This window comes from Ischnura elegans, chromosome 8, assembly GCF_921293095.1.
Source record: "Ischnura elegans chromosome 8, ioIscEleg1.1, whole genome shotgun sequence".
Taxonomy (NCBI): domain Eukaryota; kingdom Metazoa; phylum Arthropoda; class Insecta; order Odonata; family Coenagrionidae; genus Ischnura; species Ischnura elegans.
The window spans coordinates 95,610,543-95,630,383 of NC_060253.1; the positions used below are offsets into that span (position 1 = coordinate 95,610,543).

The 19,841-nt window shown below is 38.3% G+C and overlaps 2 protein-coding genes across 3 annotated transcripts; both read left to right on the forward strand.

Annotated features, from left to right (window-relative positions):
• Window positions 1-1,643: 1,643 nt before the first annotated feature.
• On the forward strand, window positions 1,644-6,370 carry LOC124164098 (DNA-directed RNA polymerase, mitochondrial-like). The gene has a single exon (XM_046541270.1). It carries the CDS (start codon window positions 1,793-1,795, stop codon window positions 5,585-5,587), a length of 3,795 nt encoding a protein of 1,264 aa, XP_046397226.1. The 5' UTR covers window positions 1,644-1,792; the 3' UTR covers window positions 5,588-6,370.
• A 6,072-nt stretch (window positions 6,371-12,442) lies between these two features.
• LOC124164243 (cilia- and flagella-associated protein 251-like) lies at window positions 12,443-19,579 on the forward strand. 2 transcript variants are annotated; one of them, XM_046541483.1, is made up of 7 exons: window positions 12,443-12,615; window positions 13,062-13,127; window positions 13,205-13,303; window positions 13,459-13,588; window positions 14,474-14,739; window positions 15,965-16,351; window positions 16,938-19,579. In XM_046541483.1, the coding sequence occupies exons 1-6, from the start codon at window positions 12,559-12,561 to the stop codon at window positions 16,304-16,306; spliced, it is 960 nt and encodes a 319-aa protein (XP_046397439.1). In that variant the 5' UTR covers window positions 12,443-12,558; the 3' UTR covers window positions 16,307-16,351; window positions 16,938-19,579. The 2 variants fall into 2 exon arrangements, with proteins under 2 accessions (XP_046397439.1, XP_046397438.1); XM_046541482.1 differs by having other exon boundaries at window positions 15,965-16,346.
• Window positions 19,580-19,841: the final 262 nt, after the last annotated feature.

A 19,841-nucleotide genomic window follows, 5' to 3' on the forward strand; every position in this document is an offset into this window, starting at 1 on the left:
TGGTTTTTATATCCTAACCTGCCAATAAGTCCCTTCCGGTTCATGGGCATTGTCCTCACACTGTTTCTGCATCAATTACTTGAATATTGCCATTTCCCATCATCAAGTAATTCTGATTTTCCCTCTATTGAACAATAACAAATGTCAGGGATGCTATCCTCACTCATTGCCTTTTAAACTGAACTACAGACTTAGCATCATGCATTGTGTAAATTACATGGAAGAGGAGGCAAGGGTATTCCACCATTATTTTTAGCGGTAAATATATAGGCAATATAGGTGTAGTGGATGGTTCAGGGGTAGGTTTAATGGAGGTTCTAACCACAAGTGGTGGATGAGAGGGAATGAGATAAATAACTCACTTATAAATACATATATATCTCACTCATAGCTGTAAAGTGTCATGGCTGGTTTCACCATTCTTCCATGGTTCCACCCCTGAATAATTCCAGAGACTAGAAATCCAAATGCCAACTAAAGTTGCCGGGAAATATCTCCAAAACTGATTTTTAAATTGCCTTATCAAATCATTTATGGGGAGGAGAACAGTGTAAACCCACCGAGGGCTAGGCTCTCTTAGCCTTACCCTTGGTGGATTAACATCTGTCAGCTTATGACGTAAGAACCTTGAGAGAAGAGTGGAGCAGAAGGATCAGGCTAACCACTGAAATATCCCCACTATCGCCTAGATTTGCATCCAGGCCCATAGAAAGGGAAACCAACACCAAGCCAAATATCCAACTACACCACCTTAGAGCATCAACTAAAACTCAACATCCACACTCTTGAAATGCAACCTTTTTCGACGTGCAGCTCAGCTCACTACATGATCATGTCGCCAGTGATGTGAATCTCAACAATTGCAAGTAAGAAAACAATTATCCTAACCAAATGATTTTATAGAACTTCTGTCACAAGTAATTCCAAAATAGATGCTTCGTAAATCACTCAATTTGACGAGCATATGGTTCACGGTATTAGGATAGGAACACGCGAACTCCAAATTTTTCGCCGTGAAATTTCTAACATCCAAAGCCTTCATTTACTACGAATAAAAAAAATAATGTTCAATACATGATGCTGATCATACTTATAATACTCGCCGTACACACTGCCGGTAAGAACGATTCTTAAAGGATGACGTACGTTGAGTTTTTGTAAGTGAGCAAGGTGGACCCCAAGAAGCCCCACAATGCTAGGCTTGAGCATTGCCACTGACAAGACACTTGTCAAGACGATGACGGCTTTAGGTGCGAATTTCATGAGTGAAAAACGTATTCATGGGAATGAATAATTAAAGAATAGTATCAAAGTAATTATGAAAGGTACTACCAAACGTTATCCCATGTCGACACACCTGCATACGCCTCTTTTTCACGAGTCGTACGTTAAAAGAATGGATTTGTTACTCGTTCTACGACACTGCACCACTGCACTTCCATTATGGGAAGGCAGGCGTAGTGGATTCTTTCTTTTTTATAACTGCCGTTTCTTCCCGTATGCGCTATTTTTATAACATCCCTGCACTCCAACTCCATAATTCTATCAACAGCAAGGCCTCATCGACTCTTACTTCATAGAGAAAATAATTGTAGAAAAATTTTCAAATCTAGTTAATTCCATAACAGTTAAAGTTAACGCCGCTGGAGACGCCTCTGTCGTCTGCCGAAAAAAAATGAGCATGAAAACCCGCGTAATGTGAGTTCCAGTTCGCTTCTGAGCACTTACTCACCTACTTCAATTAGCATTTACGTGGATTGCGTGACACGCATGTAGCCAAATTCCGTATTTAATGATGACTGTGATTCATAGAATCATCTTATCAGAGTTACTTTTGAAGCCTCTGTGTTTTGGGCGCCTTGGACACTTGATGCCATCGGGACTACGTATTTCGTCAGTGAATCATAACGATGAAATATACCGAGGAATATCTAAGGGAAAGAGGAGACCACGAAATTTAAGCTCTTTGGACGGTGGAAAGTCGAAGCGAAAGAAAGAATTGCCCTGCAAATCGAGTCTCCGTAACAGAGTGAAAGAAGTGAATTCTGACTCGTGTGCAAGTGTTTATAATCGAAACGGTAATCATCAGAAGACTGTTGGAGATGTAAGAAAAACTTCGGAGGAAGGCTGTGAGCGGTCCAGAACCATGAAGAAAACAAAGGATTTTACAGACAATAAAAATCAATCTTATGTATCACCTTTTGAGGCAGTGAATGAGAAGCGAGTTACAGATACTTATTTGATTGCACCTTCAAAATTTTGTGGGGTGGAAAGCAATGATAAGAAGACTCTAAAAGACCAATCCCAGGAGATGAGAACTCATAAGGTAAAATTGGGCGTACGAAAACAGATTTCAAGCTTGTTGTCATATGTGGATGTGTGCATTAGCGGCGGATATGTTAACCAGGGTTTAAAGGCTGCAATGCTCTTCCGGAATCGATGTAAGAAAATGAAAGACTGTGACTATGCCCGTGTCATGGATATTCGAGTTGTTGAAATTCTTCTTCATGGTTACGCGGCACAAAGTAATATTCATAAGGTTGAAGAACTTGTGAAAGTGACGACAGAAGATGGGATTCCCCTCACGGCTCAATGTTACGCAGCTTGTTTCGAGTGTGTGGGTCATATGCTAACTGGCAGTGGGAAAAGTTTGAAGAAGGGTTTACACACGTCTGATAGCGCCGAAACGAAAGTGTTGAAAAAGTTGATCGCATGGGAATGTGCAATGTCTCGAAAAGGCATTAAAATGAATGATTTGCTAGTCAACACTATGTTACTCTCTCACCAAAAGAAGATGGTACTGACAGCCATCAAAAAAGTTGATTCCAACTTCAACCCTATTTCATTCCCTCGCCCAGAAATTGATTATTCCCTTAAACTCCTTCAAGATCTTAATAAATTTCCGTTTACAGAGTACAAATCCCCAGTTTCCAATTTAGTTGATGCTGAACAACTTAAGATTCTTTCTTTGAAACAACTTCAAAATGAGGTGAAAGGTTACTTGGAGGTCAAATCTGTTGATCTAAGGAAAGGAGCAAATGAAAGAGGATATTTTAGCAGAGAAAGATTTATGGAAGTCGTCGAGGAGTGGCATAAAATTATTTCTAAAGTATTGCATCGGCAATTGCAAACATTACAAAGTTGCTTTGAAGGTGGAAAGAAAACTAATTCTCAGATTTACATTTATCCATATTTGGCATCAGTGGAAGAAAGTGAATTAGTGGAACTGATTCTCCAAGAAATCCAGAAGCTTGCTCATGGGTCTGAAACATTTAGTTATTCTACCAATCAGCTTTTTAGAGACTTAGGAGGTTTGGTTTTGGATAGGTACATAATCAATTGGAAAAAAAGAACCGGTGTCATAGATATGGTAAAAAAATTACATAGCAAATATTGTGAATGGTATTGTGATCCTAAGAGCACTGCACTCTCAGAGAAGCCCATTACATGTACCAGAAAAGCATGGCTTAATTTGTACGTAGATAGTGGACTGTCTTTACAGTTTCGGGAAAAATGTTGGCCTGTGGCTGTTCAAATTGCAATAGGAAAATTTTTGTATGGCATAATTATTCATGAAATTATGATTGATCTGCACATTTTGCACTCTAGAATTACAAAGAGCAAAAAATTACCTGCGTTCTATATAGTTTATCGCTCGCAGCAACAGGGAAAATTCCTGAAGGAAGAAGTGAAGCCTCATCCAGTATTGGCGCGACTTATTCGTAGTGTAACGGATGTGATGCTGAAATTTCCAACTTCTTCCCTGCCTATGCTTTGCCCTCCAAAACCTTGGACTACCTATAATTCTGGTGGATATTTAGTGTCTAAAACTGATGTCATAAGGCTTTCTAAGGAAGCTTCTATCCAATGGAATCGTTTGCGTGACTGTCCCGTGCAACAACTGTATCCTGCACTTGATTCCCTTAATCAGTTAGGAGCTGTTCCTTGGAAAATCAACAAGCCTATACTGGATCTACTCATTAGAGTTTTCAATGGAGAGGGGTCATCAATACCTGCAATTTCAAATTTAACCATGTCATTTTCCTCTCCATTAGTACCACATCCAGCTAGGAAGCTTGAAATTTCTAATTCAAGTTCGTATGATAATAAAAAACTCACTTTTCAATCAGAACATGTCATTCAGCAGCGATATTGTCTGTATTTAAGAAAAAAGAAGGCTGAAGCTCACAGTCAGAGGTGTGATTTGCACTATCGATTGTCAATTGCCAATCATCTCCGTGACAGCATTTTCTGGCTACCCCACAACATGGACTTTCGTGGTCGTGTATATCCATGTCCTCCTCACCTGAACCACTTAGGATCTGATTTGGCACGATCCATGCTATGTTTTGCAGAAGGAAAACCCTTGGGCCCAAGAGGATTTAATTGGTTAAAATTGCATCTTGTAAATCTTACTGGATTGAAGAAAAATAAATCAATTGAGGACAGGTTGAAGTTTGTTGATGAAATTATACCTCAGGTGGTTGATTCCGCAGAAAAGCCTCTAACGGGAGGACTTTGGTGGGCTGCATCTGATGAGCCATGGCAAACCCTGGCAGTATGCATGGAAATCCAATCTGCTTTGAAAAATGAAGGAGGGCCAGAGAATTACAAATGTCATTTCCCTATTCATCAAGATGGCTCCTGTAATGGTCTACAACATTATGCTGCTTTAGGAAGAGATGCTGCTGGAGCAGCCAGTGTCAGTATGACTCCATCCAACTGCCCAGAAGATGTCTATGCTAATGTGACAGCCATGGTAGAGCGAGAAAGGCAATCTGATGCCAAGCTAGGGGTTGCAATTGCTCAAATACTAGAAGGGTTTGTGAAGCGTAAAGTCATAAAACAGACTGTTATGACAACAGTGTATGGTGTCACACGATTTGGAGCTAGACTTCAGATAGCTCGTCAGTTAAGAGATATTGATGAATTCCCCAAAGAGCATGTTTGGAATGCATCAACTTATCTAGCATCCAAAACATTTGGCTGCCTAAGGGAGATGTTCACTTCTACCAGAGAAATTCAGGATTGGTTCACTGACTGCGCAAAAATCATTTCCAAGACTTGTCGTCAGTGTGTGGAGTGGGTAACTCCATTAGGATTGCCAGTTGTTCAGCCTTATCAACATGTCATCACCTCTAAACGACAGGGTTCCTCAATTCCCTTAGTTGTTTCCTCAGAGTGGCGGTCTTTTGTAGGCCATGAGCAACCCAATGTGACGAAGCAGAAGAATGCTTTCCCCCCCAATTTCATACACTCATTAGATTCATGTCATATGATGCTTACTTCACTATGGTGTGAAAGGAAAGGTCTCACATTTGTGTCAGTGCATGACTGTTACTGGACTCACCCATCAACAGTAGATCTCATGAACAGGATTTGTAGGGAACAGTTTGTATCCCTCCACTCGGAGCCAATACTAGAAGATCTTTCTGCATTTTTAATGCAAAAGTTTGGGTATTTGGAAGAGGATGGTAGAATCATGGATGTCTCTGGGAAAAAACTGAATTCTGTCCTTAGAAAAGTACCTAAGAAAGGGAACTTTGATTTAAAGCAAGTTCTTGACTCAGTATATTTCTTCAGCTGAGTTTGTATGGCATCTGATGCAACATAATTTAATTAATTTGACCAAGTTGAGATTATTATTACATATAAGACTACTTAGAGGGTACCTAATGACTTAACACTGTCTCAAACAAATGCGAGAGACAGGATTTTAGTATGACATTAAAATTATGCTGAAATTTAGAAATAATATTTGACTTCTATGTTATTTCATGTGAGTCCTGCTTCTAGCTGAAAAGTGAGATGTTAACATAGCAAATAGTAGTTCACGAAATACGATCATAATTCTTCTTACTCAAGTTATAAGGATATCATTATTAAAGATATGCCTCTTTCAGAGGTTGAAAATTTTGTTCTTGATTTTTTGGGCTGGATTATCATATTTACATGTATTTAAAACATTTTAATATTAATGAAGTGAAAGTATTAAATTATTATTTGGATGTTACTCTGGGGTTTGAACACAAAGGATATGTTTAAGGAAAAATGTATTTTTGAATGGAATGTTGTAATGCATATTTACCTTTGCATGCATTTTAAACTAATCGGTACCATGGTGCAAAATAATAATTTTTGACATGTTCTTTTCCCTGTATATCTTTCCATTGAATAAGTGTTAGAGATAATAGGCATTTTAGTTCATGTACGTTTTCAAATTGTCATTCTGCCTTCCATAATAATGCACAACACTTCCGTTCTTTTATAAAGGTTCCTGAATTATATACCAGCTTAAAAAAAAAGATACTTGGTGGTTTGGATTCAAATATGTACCTATTTATGTCTTAATATATTCTCATAAAAACTTTGTTCTTCCCATTGTAATTACTTAAACTAAGAATTTATTATGAGTGAGGAATGAGCAGATAAAGCTCCTGACTGATAAAACCCAGGTTCAAATCCTAGGTGAAGCCTTAGATCACCCCTGAGGAGACCCAGGGAATGAACTTCTCCTTCCACACTGAATAAGTGTGATTACAAGCCTGAGTCTTGGTCTTGGGTAAGCTCCTCCTTCATCTACCCAAAACAACCTTAGTTGAAGAGAGATGCAGTCTGGCTGACATTAGCATGAAATCAAGATATTTTCATATACATATGTAGCATCACCACCAGTGAAGATTGGACCTCACCATAAATTTTTCTATTCAGGTAAGCCTACTCTTGAAATAATAAAAATAAATGAACACACATTCTCGGTTAACTTAAGAGGAATTCTCAAATATGGCAGAAAAAAACACCACTGAGTAATCACTTTTCATACTCAAGAACCTGTAAAAGTGGATGGCTTGAGTACAGTGAAGGAAAATGAGTCTGAAGGCTTATATGCTGCATGGTAGGATGGAGGATGTTGAGTTTAAACAAGAGGGGTGGACAGGAGTTAGTTGTGAGGGGAAGGCAGAGTGAAAATTTCAATGCAAAACGGTCACATTCACTGTATATTCTCCCATTAAAAAATGTCTGTAATTGCTCATGAAAGTCAATTTCATGAGTGCTCCATTACTCAAAGAATATGACATCAAACTGCATGGTGACCACTAACGATGAGATGTTTGGCAAAGGTCATCTATACACGAAACTATCTTTTAATACACGTTAAGGTAATACATATGTATATGTTAACAGTTGGACATCATACATACACCTAGGATGAGCACTCCTTATAACAAATGTGACTTCATGGCGTAGAACAGATATGAATAAATATAGCAAATTGTTGCGAATGAGTGTGCATAAGTTTATGTTGATGGAAAGGTATTTGAAGGGTAGATAATTAAAGTTGTGTGTTCAGCATCTAAAATAATGAATCAAGCCCTTGAAATCATTCAAAATTAAACTCAAAATGCCGGCCATTTTACAGTGGGCTAGTTATAATTGCATGTTCATATATATTTTTACCTAGTCCATAATCAGTGGCTTTAAGAGGAAAATATTTTCTATTGCGTCACTATATGTAGAGAATTTCATTATGGCCCTCAATACTTTCATAGGTAAATAGAGGAAACCATTTTTGTTAGTGATACCTTTGTGAAAATTTCATTTAGTTCTTACTTGGGCTCATCTAGGCAAATGTGTAAGTACCTACACAGTCATATAAGCATCTACAAATGAAGGTACCCATGTGGCCACGTGAGCATGTATGTGGGCACTTACATAGGTGCCTACATACCATATACCCTCATAGCTGCCTTCATAATAGCCAATTTGGAAAATTGCTGCTATGTTTAAAAAGTTTTCCATACAGTACCCATACAGTTTTCTTTCTAAATGGGTGTATCAATTGTATGTTGGTGGAAATATGCTCTTATTTAACCTTTCAGCTTCAGTAGTTAATTGCAAGCATTCCACTCTGCACAGGGAAATGTGCAGAAGCCAGTCTTTTTTTTCCTACTGGGATGAGCAGAGACAATCGGCAAGGTTCGCGGATGATCAGGTGCTGATTAGCCAGTCAGCGAGGGGACTGCAGGCTCTAGTGGATGCATTGGATAAGCAGTGCGAGGAGTATGGGATGAGGATTAATCACAAGAAAACTAAGATAGGGCAGTTTTGTAAAGCATCGCGAGCGAGGAATATGAGAGCCAAGATAAAAGTAGGAGGGGAAAAACTTGGGCAGGTAGAGCAATGCAACTATTTGGGCAGCACATTAGAGGAAAATTGACACAGTAGCAAGGACATCAGGAAGCAAATTGCACTGGCAAAGGAGGCATTCATGAACAGGAAAGAGCATCTGAGAGGATCGTTATGTAAGAATTTAAAGAAAAGGTCAGTGAAGAGTTTGATCTGGAGTGTAGCTCTTTATGGTGCGAAAACATGGACACTGAGGAAAGAAGACGAGAGAAGATTGGAAGCATTCAAGATGTGGGTGTGGAGCAGAATGGAGAAGGTGAAATGAACCGAGAGAAAAAGGGCCGACAAAGTGCTGGATATAGTTGGCGAGGAGAGGCAGCTTTTAGATGAGATACAGAGTAGACAGATGGTATGGAAGTGAGGAGTACTTAGCGAAGAGAGGATGTTGAAAATGGTGTTAGAGGGTAGAATGTAAGGGAAATGAGGGAGGGGAAGGGAAAGAATAGGATTTTTAGATAGATTGAAAGGGAGTAGGCCTTGCAGTGAATTGACAAAGGCAGTGCTGGAAGGAAAGGGAGACTCCCAGATCGCATCTTTAGTACTCCATTGAAACTTTAATCGGTAAAATACAATAATAATAATGAGCAGAGCGGGTATAAGACAGTAATATGTACCTGCCCGACCCTTTTTCTGAGATGAGAATCCCACCAACTAAAGGATAGATTAGTGGAATACCAGATAAATTGGTGAAATTATTTCATTTCTCGAAATCTACCATAATGTTTCATGAAGCTTATTCTTAATTTTCTGTTGAATTTGATATCAAATACATTAATTGGTCAAATCTTCTATTTTCACATCAAGTCTGCATAGCTGTCACTCTGCATTATTTTTGCATTTTACATACATTGCCTATAATTATAATGGAAGGGCAGACTAGCACCTCAACGGAATGGAATGCGACCACTATCAAGTGAGGAAGAGAATAATTTGTGTTAAATTATTCCTCTGTTGAACAAGCATATACCTATATAAGTCAAAGGAAAGTTAGGAAATCTAATCCTCAAAATTGGCAGTTATGAGGGTGCTTCTTGGGGTTATCCTGCACTAAAATGTCTGTCAACATCAGGAGTGGAACATCAGATAACCAATGTTTCATAGGGGCACTACATTGTAATAGGGGGAACTGTCATACTCCACAAGGGAACCATCAAGTTCTTGGGGGAACAGGTTCTGTACGTTCATTAAGTTTTCTATGAGGAATCCCAATGTTCACAGGAGGTACTTAACACATTGTGCAGGGGAATCACCATTTATTTTTCTGGAGGATTCATCCAGTCCAAGGTGAATAGAAGAGAGAATTGTTGAGTTTCAGGGAAGGAACATAATATTCATAACTTTTGATCTGGCTTCTGGAAATATAAGTAAAATACAAACATAATGTCAGAGTGACAGCTAAATGACAATTGCTAATTTTAAGCTGAATATTATGATCCAATGATAACTTAAATTAATGTGTTTCAACATTATTAAATAGTTTTTTACTTCCAAATTTATCTTCCACCAATTATTAAATATAAGTTTCATGAACAAGAAATTATTGCCCTATGACTATTATGTATAGATAGCCACACAATATGAAGTCTGGTTTCAACATAACTTCAGTGGTATCTTGACATCTACTTCATGGTGTTTACTATATTGCTCAGAATATATGATATACTACATGTTTATGACCTGAGGAGCTGCAGAAAATGAACAGTTTGGTTTTATGCCATGAAAGAGGACATTGGATGCTATATTTGCTTCACTTCAGCTGTTGGAAAAGCACAGAAGAAAAAAGAACAACAATTCATCATTGAAGATTTGGAAAAGGCATATGACACAGTCCCATGGAGAATATTATGGTGGTGTATGAAGAAGAAGGGAGTGCCATGTAAGTATGACAGGGTAGTGATGGATATGCATGAGTGAGCACACACCCAGGTTAGATCAAGTGTGGGGGAGACAAAGCAATTTCCAGGGAAGGTAGGACTCCATCAGGGGTACTACCTTCCCTGTCAGTCAGGGGAAGGTCAGTCCTTATCTGTTCAACCCGGTTCAGGATGTCCTAACAGAGGAGGTGAGGGAGCAAGCCCTGTCGTCAATGTTGTTTGTGGTTGACATTGTGTTGGTGCGAAAGACCGAAGAGGAAGCCCAGGTAAAACTGGAAAAATAGAGGGCAGCGATTGACGGTAGAGGGCTTAAGATTAGCAGTCCTGTGGGTAAGACTGAGTGCATGTGGTTTGGAGGAAAAGGGAATATAAGGGATGAGGAGATATTAAAAGAGAGGTTGAACAGAGTAGGGGAATTTAAGTACCTTGGTTACAATCTGAGGATGGTGGGATGGAAAGAGAGGTGAATCCAAGCAGGGTGGAGAAACTTGAAAAAAGTATTAAGGGTGTTGTTTGATCACAGGATTGGGAGTAGGATCAGGGGAAAAGGATATAATACCGTTGTGTGGCCATCACTGGCAAATGGATGTGAAACCTGGCCGGCTAAAAAAGCCCACAAAAAGAAAATGTGGTTTGAGATGAGAATGCTGAGATGGATGATGGGAAAAACAAGAAAAGATAAGATTAAGAATAAGACGATAAGGGAGATGGCAGGTGTTGTTGAGACATCAAGAAAGGTGAAAGAGGGAATGATGCAATGATTCAGACATTTTTAGAAGGGATGAGGAGTATGTGGAGAACAGAGTTCAAAATTTGCTAGTGGAAGGAAAGAGAACAAGGGAAAGACCATTGAAGAGAAGATGGAGGGACCGTGTCGAGAATGATTTGAGGGAGAAGGGTTTGACTGAAACGGATGCGCAGGATGGAGTGAGGATCCCTAGCATATCAAGTCGATGACAAATTCATATAAATATCTGATGAGTGACTATTATTGACATTATTCAGAAATTGAAAAAGATTTTGAATGTTTTCTAAGATAAGTTAAGCAAGTTCACAAATTGTTTTGGAGTATGATCCGGCAATATATAGCCTACTCTTTCTTTGTCGGCATTGGTGAAGGTGGAATTACAAATAATAATGATGCCTAATGTATCGTATTGAAGAATCGAACTATTGGTAGGTATATTTCATTTTAGCTTCCATGCTGTAGTTGAATGTTTCCAGTGGCGCCGACTCCATGGGGCCAGAGCCCCCTCAAAAATTGGTTTTGGGTGAGACAAAAAAATGTGTCAGGCTTGTCGATTTTCCCCTGAGTGTCCAGATATCGAGATTCGAGTTATCAGTGTTCTAATAGTGATCATATAACTCTTCTAAAATGCTTAAAAAACTCTCTAATTATAAAATTTCCTGGGGCAAGATCCCCGGTTTGGGCCCCCCCCCCCGATATTTTTTGTAAGTCGGCACCCCTGAATGTTTCAAAGAACGTTACAGAATCTCTTGTCAAGAATGCACTGGAATGCTGAAGAATGGGAAAATACAACACCTAAAATGTGTGCATGTAGGGATGCAAAAGAAAAAAGTCTGCGGATCAGAAGTGAATGCATCCATATCATTTCAATATATATTACTAAGCGAAACCTGGGTTGAATTAATTTAATAGAAATTGACTCCACCGAACATATTACGCGGCTTCATGTAGACGGCTACATGCCTCCACGTAGGCTACTGCACGGGTACATGTTGTGAGCTACATGGTTCCATTTAGGAAAATGGCATTCGTATAGGCTAAATGAAATTATCATTTGGGTAAGGAGAGATATAATTACTGCATATGGACAGGCCTTATGTGTTTATTTTCCCACTCAAAGGAGAATCATCTGAGAAAGGGGCGATGTCACACTTACCTTCGTCTGAGCATGCGATTATTGTACTACATCTACCAAAGCTTCATTTGCTATACTGTGTAACCGTGTGACATCACCTGTCCACGGCATCGAATCAGAGAACAAAGTTTAATATTAGTTTTCCTTCCATCATTCACTCTTGAGGCAGTCAATAATGATGCATAAGAAGTAACGATGCAGGGAAACGCTAAGTCATTACCGCCCTTCGCGCAAGCAGTCCATTCCTTTCGTACCAACGGACAACGAAAAGTGGTAACTTTATATTTTTGAATGATAAAAGGTAATTAATGTTTCCTAATGAAATAATCAATGTACTAAGAGTATTTTAAAGATACTCCTAAAACCGTTCGGAGATGATGAGCATTTCTAAGCGAATGTAGAACATGGTAACATCAAATTATACAACATTTGTACCGCCATTTTCAGTAATCCTTGTTACCCCTAGGTGACGCTATTTTCTAAATTTTCAAGTTCAAGTCAGAAGTCACGTGACCCACGCTAACCGCCATCTTCCCTAGAGTTACAAACACAAGTCGCCGGGAGTCGGGTCAGGAGCGCGGTTCTCCTTGTTCTCTGTGCACGTATTACGCAAAATGTCGGAAAATAAGGTCGAAACGAAGAAGGATGTCACCATGGAGGTGACGCCTAAGGTAAGAGTAAAGTTTTTTCCGTATATTTAGTGTAAATTGCTACCATGCTTGGTCAACGTGATACGTGCGAATTAAGAGATACGCACCCATTTGTTGACAATAGTTTCCGTTGAAGTGAAGTGTTTTTGAATCTGTTGTTCATTGTGAACGGTCCATCTGTAACATTAGAATACGATGAGTTATTAATTAATGCTCAGTTTATGGAGTTGTATCTATGATTATTGTTTGAAAAGTGAGGCTTTTGCCCTCAATGGCGTTCTGGGACCGTTTGGTACATCGATAACCACCTAGCGGGGGTGTGTGCAACTACAGAAGACGCGCCAAGTTGAAGAAATGCATTTTTTCGATTTTGTTTTCATTTTATTGCTCATCCGTGGTGCTGTGCTGTGCTGAATTGTTACATTGTACCATTTTTGTGGTATTCATTACAAACCTGTGATTTTCAGGAACCGGCCGAGACGGTAAATAACCAAGAATCCAAAACTCCAGTAAAGGGAGACACCGTTAACCAGGTATTTATGAGAATATATTTCTTATTATCGCATCTTAATATATGTTATCTTGAACTAATGTTTCATGTGTCTCGTAGGAAGAAGAAAAACCAGAAGATGGAAAGAGGAATCGTAGAGCGTCGTCGAAAAGAGCAGCAGCCATACTCAGAATCCAAGAAAGCGAAGGAATTTTGAAGGTTCGTTACCACTGAGCATTTCTCTAGGCGTAGTTGATAACTGCAATATAATAGTTATTTAAGGCTTTTAGATAATGATTAATGATGTTATGTCTATTTTCATTGGTTTTACTGTTTTGGTCGACCTAATATTGGTTTGTGTTACTCGTTTTCAGGATGATGGAGAAATGGAAGGTAGAAGAAGAACACGATCATCGACTAGAGGAGTTCCGCCTACGCCTCCACCGGTGAAGAGAGAACGTAGGTCTACCGCTAGCAGTGGAACACCAGGAACAGGTGGCCGAGGTTAGTATTTGTGTGAATGAATTTCTAATGAAGTTATTCCTAGAATTCTGTTTCTGGTAATGATATGTGGTGAAGTGTCTATTGCTCAGTTCGTTGTCTCCTGAGGTATTGGCTAGCTTGGGCAGTACCTTCTATTATCTTTTTTTTTTTAATTTTATAGTATTTTTTTCACTGAGTTGTATTTTGTGTGATGCTCTATTGCGGCATGGGGCATTCCTCGATAATGTTACTTAGCCCATATTTTAAAAAGATAAGTGGTTATCGGGTATTAAAATTTCCCAGTATCATACAACTGCTTTTTACATCTGCCCACTCTGTGTTCACCTCAATATTCACGTTAGGGTCCCAGTCCTTAACCTGGAGGGTAATTTCTACTGCATCCTGCATCTGCCCACTCTGTATACCACCTTAATACTCACGTTAGGGCACTGGTGGGTAATTTGGAGGGTAGTATCTATATCAGAAATTGAGTTGCTTGTTTAGTGATTTCAGTAGAGCATATTTTACTGAATATAATGTTAACCCTGAGTTGTGAAGTGTTTTTCAATGAAAAAAAATGAAGTGTTTTTCAATCTTGTCAGGTCTTAAGGAGCTGTTTGTTTACTTAGTATTGTTTGATATGGGTTTAATGTGGTTCGGTTTCAAAATGTACCACTTTTGTCTGTTTTCATTTTTTCCAAGTGTCAGTGTTGCGTATGTAATTTATTTAGAAACTTATTTGAAAGAATGAAAATATAGTTCTTGTAAAGGTTTCTTGCCAGAGCCGAGTGCTTCTCTGTCCCATATTAGATATTAGAAACTTGGAGGGAATGTTTATTCTGTGCAGTGTTTTTGTTTGGCCCTTGCATGCTGTCATTTGTATAAAATGGTATTGGATCTGTTTAGGAGGTTCAAGGAGAGGACGCCCGAAGAAGGACACTGCCAAGAATGATGAAGGGGCTGGGGAAGACGGGATCAACGAAAATAAGGAAAGTGGTGGGGGCACTGAGGAAGAAGAGGGAGCTGAAGATGAAGTGCCCAAGAAGGAGGAGAAGAAAGAAGAGGAGAAGATGGATGTAGATAAGGTGGCAGAGTCTGCTGAGGCGTCCGAACCCAAGGAATCGAGCGATCACAAAGTAGAAGAGAAGAAACCTGAGGACAATTCTTTGGAGGTAGTTTAAGTTCTTTGTAGTGGCAAATTTTGTGTAACAATTTAAATGTTGACATTCACTGGGAAATCATTCATTCATTAAGTATGCATGTTGGAATTTCCATGGGGCAAAGACTAGTATCACAAAGTGATGCAGTACCATTTCAAATGTGATTCTCAGTTGCATTTCTTGGTGTACTGGGTGTATAAGTCTTGTATATATTATTGGTTGGGAATTATTATTAAGGGAATTTGTTAACATCACATTTGGTGGTTCTCCAAAAAGATCAAGAAGTTGAGAAATCTCGCCTAAAACCATTAAGTGATGGTATATGTGGTAAGATTTTGTTGTTAGTGAAATTAGGATTGTCAATGTGAGAGGGAACAGGGGAAAGTTTTCAAATTGTGTTCAAATTAATTAAACTAAGCCTGAAGTGAATTCAAAACCATCAGAAGCTAGGTGTAAGTTAGTACATATAAGTTGCCTTTCAAAGTGTTTGCTGTATTGACGTCATTCACGGTTCTTAGTATGATTCTGTCTCCCAAATATACTTTAAACATTTTTGATAATTTGTTTAAAAATTTGGGAAACACCCTAATTTCTTGGAAAACTCTAGTGCACCAAAGCTAATACAGGCTTGACTTTTTCGTGATAACTAATCAAATTATTGCAAAGTGGTCAATCTATCAGGTGGGATACAGCTGGAATTGTAGCCTCATGCACCTGTGAAAACCTCAGTACAGTTTCACTTTTTTTGTAAACATTATATTTCACCCAGCGTCCTATTGAAAATTTTGTTACATTTATACATTTACCATAAATTTATTTATTTTTAGCATTATGCACTTCCTTGGAGGGTATATCAGTCAGTGGTTATTTTTTCTGTGCTATGTCAACATTTGTCATGGGTCAGTACCCTTGAATTCTCTAATGGGTACAATTTGGAATTGTTGATTTTTTTAATTAAGTCACCTTAGGGGGTTTTCCAGCTGTTGATTAATTTGATTTATGTCAACAAGTATTGCTTATTTACTATATAAGGTTTTAAATGAAGAGAATAAAAGACAATGCCTATCAATCAGTGTTACATGTTTTTAGTATACTTTTTCCATACATTTTAAGAGGTGATTTCAATCTTTGTGGATCTGCTAAGGTGAAGCTTGGCTTGCAATTGATCCTTGCTGAAGTTAGGTCAGTTTTTGGAGGTGATATACTCTATGTATATATTGTTGTTTTCTCTTCTCAGAAACCAAAATCGGATGTGAAAGAGGAGAAGACCCCAGAAGCTCAACCTGTTGCAAATGAAACCTCACCAAAGAAGGAGGAGGTGGTGAGCAAGGAGAAAGAAGATGGAATTGAGGATGAAAAGGTTTCTGATGTTAAAAAGGCAGAAGAACCATCCCATCCACCTGCACCTAAGGTTGATGAGCCAGTTGCCAAGTCTGCTGCGACAGACATTGTTTCCAAGCCTCTGGCCCCTACAGCAATAGCAGTCACTGAAAACGCGAAGGACGGAGTGACAACAGCTGCAGCAGACAAGGTAGCAACTGTTGTGGCTGATGGAGACGGCGAGAAGAAGTCTGAGTAAACAGCACTTGCGAGTCCTCGCGTACCTGATTTTTTATATAGTAAGGTTGTCATTACTATTATCACATTGTGCATGGTGTAACTCGGTTGAAATCTTGAACTGAATGTGTGGTTAATCTTGGCACTCGGAAGTTAATTGTCCAAAGTGATGTGCAAATGTTCTATAAGTGCTACATGCTTCAGTTCTTCTGAAATAATTACCATGTGCTATAAACAACATGTTTATAATGTTTCATATTCTTGTGTGAGCCATGACTGTCACTTGAGTAAAAAGACTTCATTTTTTAAAACACGAAGGTCATAAATGTACATTAATGATAGAAATTTGGCTCTTGATGGATGATTGCAGGAGTAGTAGTGTTCACATGTAGCTTTAGTTGGAGATTTATAATTTTAATTAGCATTGAAGGTGACTCATCTTGTTATAAGCTGAGAAGAATAATGTAAAATGCTGCTGGCTGCTTGATGACTGAAAAAGAAACTGCCTGAAAATTAAGTTTCATATAGGATTGATTATCTCGAAAGTTTTGCATAATTGCGATCATCTGGTGGCTCAAGATTTTAGCAAAAGCTACAATTGTAGAGTAAATGTCATAAATTTCATGATTTTAAGATGCTTTTTTTATCAACAGATCCTCGACGACCAAGTCATCAATCCCTTGAGAGCTGTACAGTAAGGGAATGAGAGGAAAAAAGAGATTTTTGAATCAAGTTTGGGTAGGTGTTTCAATTACAAGAGACGCACAGAGGGGACTGATATTTCATAGGTAGAGGCATGATGTATCTTTTATGCAAGTTTATTCTTTTGTTTCCTGAATTTTGCTGTGAATTTTAGGAAAATGTTAGTGTACTTATTCTTTTAAGAGTATGAGGCACTCAAGTTAACTTTTCATTCCATTTAGGGAATATATAGATGTTAACACATTTTATTTGTGTCCTGTTGTCAAGTTTTGTACTTTTTATTAGACCGCCTGTATCCAAGATGACTTACTTCCCCTTTTTAACTTTTAAATTCATTTTTATTTGCATCAATTGCACTTTTGGTATAGCAGCTTATCACTCAAGTACTAGGCATTTTGAGTAGTCGAATCAGTTTGTAAAGCTTTGGATTCCTAGAAACTTGCAGTTATAGACTGCCAACTCATTCCTTGAAATCTCTTCTCCAAGTCAAGTTTGTTTCCACTGCTCACTTGTAGACCTGTGCCTCTCCCCTCTCTTTTTCCATCGCATTTACCGCCCAGTACAGTCGAGTGGTTCCTCATCAGGGGAATCAGTGGAAGTGATTGGTGACTGACGTGATCTCAACACAACTTTGAAGATCTAATAGTGAGGTGGGGACCTTGCTCCCCATCAGCCATGTGGAAGGAGTCAAGTGTGCAGGAGTGCATGTATGAGAGTGGGAAATGGGGTCGTTGGGGGTTTCAATAACCAACATTTTTTGTCACTTCAAAGCACTGTGTTGTGATTCGTCCAGGTATGTGTGCAAAGTGTGTTTGTTTTTCTCATCTCAGTAGAAAGGGGGAGATAATGGATGGTGATGTCGCGGGATATGTTTTTAGGTGTGTGTCTGTATTGCTGGAGTGGACAGGAGGTTATTGAAGAGCAAAAATGTGTATCATTAGGCCTGTTTGTTGGCTGTAATGAGTAATAGAAAGTACATCTTCTAAAAGAGAGTAGAACATGTTAAGCCTGTCTCACCATTTGAAATGCATTTTCAAATCACTCGGAAGTGAACAAGTAATTATATAAAAAAGCAAAATTATAAATACATATATTAAATATATATTAAAAGTACAAGATTTTTATCAATTCATCAACTTTTGTCACCTGTAATTAGCTACATAGTGTTAAAATTTGTAAATCTGTATTTTTTTTTTAACCTTCAAGGTTTGACGAACTTATATTTGTGAACTCATAATGCATTCCTTGTTATGATCAGCCTACTCTTTTCAACATCTTTCATTTCCATCTATAAGATTAGATTGGATTACTTGCTAAAATTGTTAGTTCTAATGTAAATCCACAAAATGTGGTTTTATGATGGTAGCAATTAAAACCCAAGAAGTAACAGTTAAAAAGATGTGTACTACTGTCTTCGATTTAATTGTATATTATTTTGCATAATTCTATGGAATGTGGATGTGATTGGTTATTGTGCTTGTTTCTTTATGTTTCGAGCCTTATGCCCACTCTTTTCGGATTGGTTGGTTAGATGCCCCTTTGAATAATGCTTTTTTTTATAATTTATGCTCGATACAATACGACGGAGAAATTTCATATTTTTGATAAAACAAGTGAAATTCACTTAGTCGACAAGCACAGATCCAACTGCTACCCCATTGAAATATGTGTATTTGTGGTGTTTTAAATAAAAATTACTCCTATGACATAACAGTCAGTACTTTGAGCATTTCCTGTCAGTCTTGAATGAATAGAAGAGAGATTGTCAATTCCTCCCAGTGCTCTCCTACGAGTGTTTTGGATAGAAGCAGCTTATGCATCTTCACCTTGGTTGGCCATAAAGTGGATTACAAGACTCAATTAAATCATGTTACCATTAGAAGGGAGCTATAGGGTGGAGGTAGGGCATGCCCTTGAGTGTATTGAGTGGTACATTGTAAAAGAGGGAAGATTTGAATTAGGGTTGTGAGCCAATTTTTACTATGGTGTGTGTGCAATTTATTTAAATGATAACCATGATTTACATGCCAAGGTATGTGTAACATGTGCATTCACTTCTGTATTGAATGACATCCTTATTTTCAATATCCCCTTGCTGCTGGTTAATTAGAGAAGGCATTTTTCTGTATGGACATAGCAAACATTGGCTGTGTTGGCTCAGTTTAATGTCGACCTCAAGGCATTTTAATCTCGAAGACGTCAAATCTCAGAATTTTGATTTTTAAAAGGCGTTTATACATAAATCATTTGATTTTATCACATTTGGTATTAAAGTTTGTAATTGTTAATAATTACTGATTCATGGAAATGCTATAATTTTCTATAGGTCATATGAGTCATTCTAAATGGCATAAGTTCATGCTCATAATTAGCTGTAGGCAACATATGTTGTTGGTAGTAAAACCTGTTGTGAGTAGTATTGCGTCATTGTCATGTTTGGAAATGCAGTGGGTCTTTGAACCTTCCATTTACTTATGGCTGATTATGTGGCATATGTTCTTGTACATTGTAAAACAATAGTCATGATTATTGAGAAGGGAAGGGGATGTGACTACTGCCTCACTAACACAGTAAATAAAATTGTTATCAGTAATTAACTATTTTTTTAAGTACACAGCCATGCTTTTTTGTTCACATATTACTTTCAAGAAAGACCAACAAGTGGCACAAATAAGGTTAATTGTGTCTTGCTTTAAAGTGGAGACTGGCAGCAGTGAATAGATTTATGGCACTATCTAATAATGTTAATTTGTGATGCATGGAGAGTACATTTGTTTGATGGATAACATCTCACTGTAACCCTGCTCACCTGAAAAAAACGTACAAGGATGCTTTACACCCTGGCAAAGGTGCCA

Bases quoted from the DNA above. Each gene is read 5' to 3' on its own strand.
- LOC124164243 (XM_046541483.1), top strand. From the start codon at position 12,559: ATGTCGGAAAATAAGGTCGAAACGAAGAAGGATGTCACCATGGAGGTG. The intron at 13,128-13,204 runs GTATTTATGAGA...TGTGTCTCGTAG, and splicing joins AGGGAGACACCGTTAACCAG to GAAGAAGAAAAACCAGAAGA. The intron at 13,589-14,473 runs GTTAGTATTTGT...GGATCTGTTTAG, and splicing joins ACCAGGAACAGGTGGCCGAG to GAGGTTCAAGGAGAGGACGC.
- LOC124164098 (XM_046541270.1), top strand. From the start codon at position 1,793: ATGATGACTGTGATTCATAGAATCATCTTATCAGAGTTACTTTTGAAG.